Source organism: Cyprinodon variegatus, unplaced genomic scaffold, assembly GCF_000732505.1.
Source record: "Cyprinodon variegatus isolate N-32 unplaced genomic scaffold, C_variegatus-1.0 Scaffold160, whole genome shotgun sequence".
Taxonomy (NCBI): Eukaryota; Metazoa; Chordata; class Actinopteri; order Cyprinodontiformes; family Cyprinodontidae; genus Cyprinodon; species Cyprinodon variegatus.
This window is the reverse complement of record NW_015150613.1, coordinates 87,137-90,549: the sequence shown is the minus strand read 5'-3', so window position 1 is coordinate 90,549 and position 3,413 is coordinate 87,137. Positions and strand designations below refer to the sequence as shown.

At 35.9% G+C, this 3,413-nt stretch overlaps 1 protein-coding gene across 1 annotated transcript in view; it reads right to left on the bottom strand.

The window, feature by feature from the left end:
• Positions 1 to 567: 567 nt before the first annotated feature.
• Positions 568 to 3,413, bottom strand: part of daxx (death-domain associated protein) — a 15,658-nt gene continuing 12,812 nt past the window's right edge. The window contains exon 11 of the mRNA XM_015377858.1: positions 568 to 2,574. Within this exon, the coding sequence (XP_015233344.1) occupies positions 2,515 to 2,574 (60 nt within the window). The 3' untranslated portion in view covers positions 568 to 2,514. The remainder of the gene's footprint in view (positions 2,575 to 3,413) is intronic.

The following is a 3,413-nucleotide window of genomic DNA, read 5'->3' as shown; positions in this document are numbered from 1 at the left end:
ATTCTACAAATAATGAACAAAGCACAGCAGGCGGCCTCTGAATGCAGAGCTACACCTAATTGTAATGTTGGTTTAAGACATTAAACACTTCTGGTGTTTTAAACTCATATTTACGTTTATATTTAACTGAATTAAATCGGTTCTGTGGAGCAGGTTGGGGTAAATGACGGTGTGAGATATTGGAGCCAGTTATTTGGCTCAGGGGGAACTTTGACTTCTTTACACAGTCGGGCCGGTTTGGATAGAATCATCCTTAGTTTCATTTTTTTACTCAGGTTATCTTGGTCTTGAATATATTTTTTTAATAACTTGAAACCTTTAAGAGTGATAAAAAAAAAAGGAAAAAACAGCAGAAATGTATGAGGGTGTAAATAATTTTTCCCATTCCAATCCTTCTAAGATATCTGCTCTATCAAAATAATTTAAACTGTTTTATTAACAAATTCATTTATTTTTAACAAATAGATTTGAATTAATCAAAACCTGGTTCTCCTCTTAAAAGTATTTCAAATATTTAAGATTAAATATTCAATAAAAAACAAAGGCTTTTTAATTTTTTTTACCAAACTCCCATCATTTATTTTTGTACCAAAATAAAATAAAAAAAGGATTTCACAGTGAAGGAAAACTCCAGTAGACAGAGGAGCAGAAATGTGTTCGACTCATTTCTCTATCCTGACGCTCTGAAAAGAGCTTCTACCCTGATGAGGACAACATTCACCCACGAGGTAAAAACAAAACTTTCACACATGATAAAAAGAAACGGCGGTGAGAGAAATCAGACAAAGTCCATCACATCAGAGCTCAGCTAACGACGATTAGCTTTAGAACAGTGACGCCACCAGAACCAACAAATCGGTTTTATTCATCGGTTGCTGAAGATGTTTTCACAAAAATTCAGAATCTGGGAAAAATATCAATATATTTCAGGGATAATAAGTGGATCAGAAAGAGCTTTTTCAGCAGAAGGGAGCAAAATAAAACCTTAAAAAAAGACAGAACTCTGATGACAGATTAACTAATGGGGTATTTTTACTTATTTAATGATTGTAGAGATTTTCATCCATTAATTTTGTTTTCAGTTAATGTTCTACTCTAGTTTTTTCCTGCATTTGGATTTAACAAGAAATTTCTCTTCTAATATTTCATTAAAAGTTCATTTAGAGAAACCAGTTCCATCAAAACAAACTTCTGAGTTTAAAATATGATCCCTGCTGCTTCCTTTAACAACCTAAATGCTTCCAAACTGTTCCCCTTATCGGAACAGATAATGGCCTGTTTTCCCCAACATGGCTCCTGAGGGTTTTTGCATAAATCCCAGAAAAAAAGCACAAGGTAAAGTGTTGAGGTCTACTTTCTAAGGCGGATTAACACGCTTCCTAATGCCTACAGCAGAGGCAGAGGAAAACAAGGCCACACCTGGACGCCTTAAGCAGGTAATTATCTAATTTCCAAAGAGCATGAAACTAAAGGGTCATGTGGCGCTAAATTAAAATATAAGCTGCATTTCCTCCCAGATTTTAAAGGAAGAAACAGAAGGTTGAGCATAAAGTAAAACTTTAAATGAATCATTTTCACTTTTAGTTTCAATGGGAATTGCAAACATTGGTCAGCAGGTGGCAGTGTTGGCTACTTTAAGTGTTGGTCAGTTAAAAAGGAAGCATCTCTGACCAGATTAGACGTTGCAGGGATTATTTATATCAGCATATCAGTTTTGAAATGTAATAATCGGATGTTTCCTCTGATTGTATTAGTACATTTTTTTTAAGTGTGGAAACATCAAAACGAGAATCCTGATGCTTCTTGGGTATATGAATGAAATAGATGAAGAATCTGGCATTTGTTTTTTTGTCTTTTATGGGTTTGTTCAAAAGAGAGAAACTAATCTGAAAAAAAGATAAACTTACTTTATTTTGAATCTACAAATCTGTTTCTAAGGGCCGATAGAAAAGGAGAAAATGAGAAGTTCCCACATCTCTGCTGCGCGTCACAAACCAAACCAATCGCCTCGGTTTATCCCGGCCGTCAGCACAAGCAGAAAATCCATTTAAACAGAAAAATCCCTTTTATAAAAAATACCCCCCTAAAAAAAACTGAGTTCATGTACAGTTCATTATCGTCGTCATGGAAACCATCAGGTCCTGTTCTTATTGACAGGAACTGGACTCCAATGGCATAAAAAACACAAGCACCTTGCTGGAAAAACAGCATCTAGATCAGCTGTTCTCACTTGTTCATGAGGTCTGCACAGACAAGCTGTTAGAGAGCGCCTCCCTGCTGGGGGGAAATAGAAACTGCACCTTGATGAGTGGAGAAACATCAACATCCCGGATCAGTTATGTTTATAGCTGTGAACAGAAACAGCTGCTCCTTGATTTCGACTGATAGTCTTTGATACTGACTTTTTGAGAGGAAAAAAAAAAATCTGTTTGTTCCAGTTCTTCTGGGTTTGGCAGAGATGGTCTGAAAACACAGCTTCAGAAGTGCAAGAAGAAAACTGATGCGTTCAGAGATTCAGTCCGAGTCTGACAGCACGATGATCTCGTCTGGGTCACACTGGGTCGCCACGTTAACCTGGAAACAAACAGATTCAGTCAGAAAATCCAGAATAAACATTAAAAATTTCACAGGAAATTTTATAAGATTTGGTCCAAATGGACCAAATGGAGTATGTGAAACCAATTAGATCAGACTTCATTTGATTGTTCTTCTGAAATATGTCTTGCCCTCTTATGTCTTTGTGGTTTTTATTACTCGAGGTGGAGCAATCCCCATTACTGTTTAATTCTGTTCATTTTTTGTTATCTTTACAATTAAGTTAGTGATATTCTGTTAAAAATAGGCAACATGGACAGAATCACTTGGACTTTCTGCTTATATCTTCAGTTATAATCTTAAATAGATGAAGCTGTAATTACTGATGTGATGGAAATCTGTCTTTCTAAATAAAAAAATAAAAAATTAATTAAAATTTCACAGGAGGATTTATTTCTCTCGTTTGTAAAACCTGGAATCATTTCCATTCCTGCTGGCTGACAGCTGATCTTTACAAACTGATCTTTTCTGCTTCTGATGAACGCAGATTTTTGGACATTTTCTCCTTTTTCTTTCTCTGACATCAGTTTAAACCCTGACATTAAAAACAGCCAACATTAAAGCTTCTTTACTCTCTACTTGCTCTCTGAGAAACTGAGGATCTTTCTACTGCGACTTGTTTACAAAGAGACGTTCACTGATCAGTTTTTTTTCTTCTAATCAGTCTATCCCCCATCAGCAGAGCTCCTCTGTAAAATGATCCGATTATGTTCATGAGCCGATTATTTGGCGATTCTCTAATTCATCGGCCTAAACAACTGAACCACTGAGGACTTAACTATTAAACTAAAAAGAGAAATCCAAAAACCCAGAAGTCC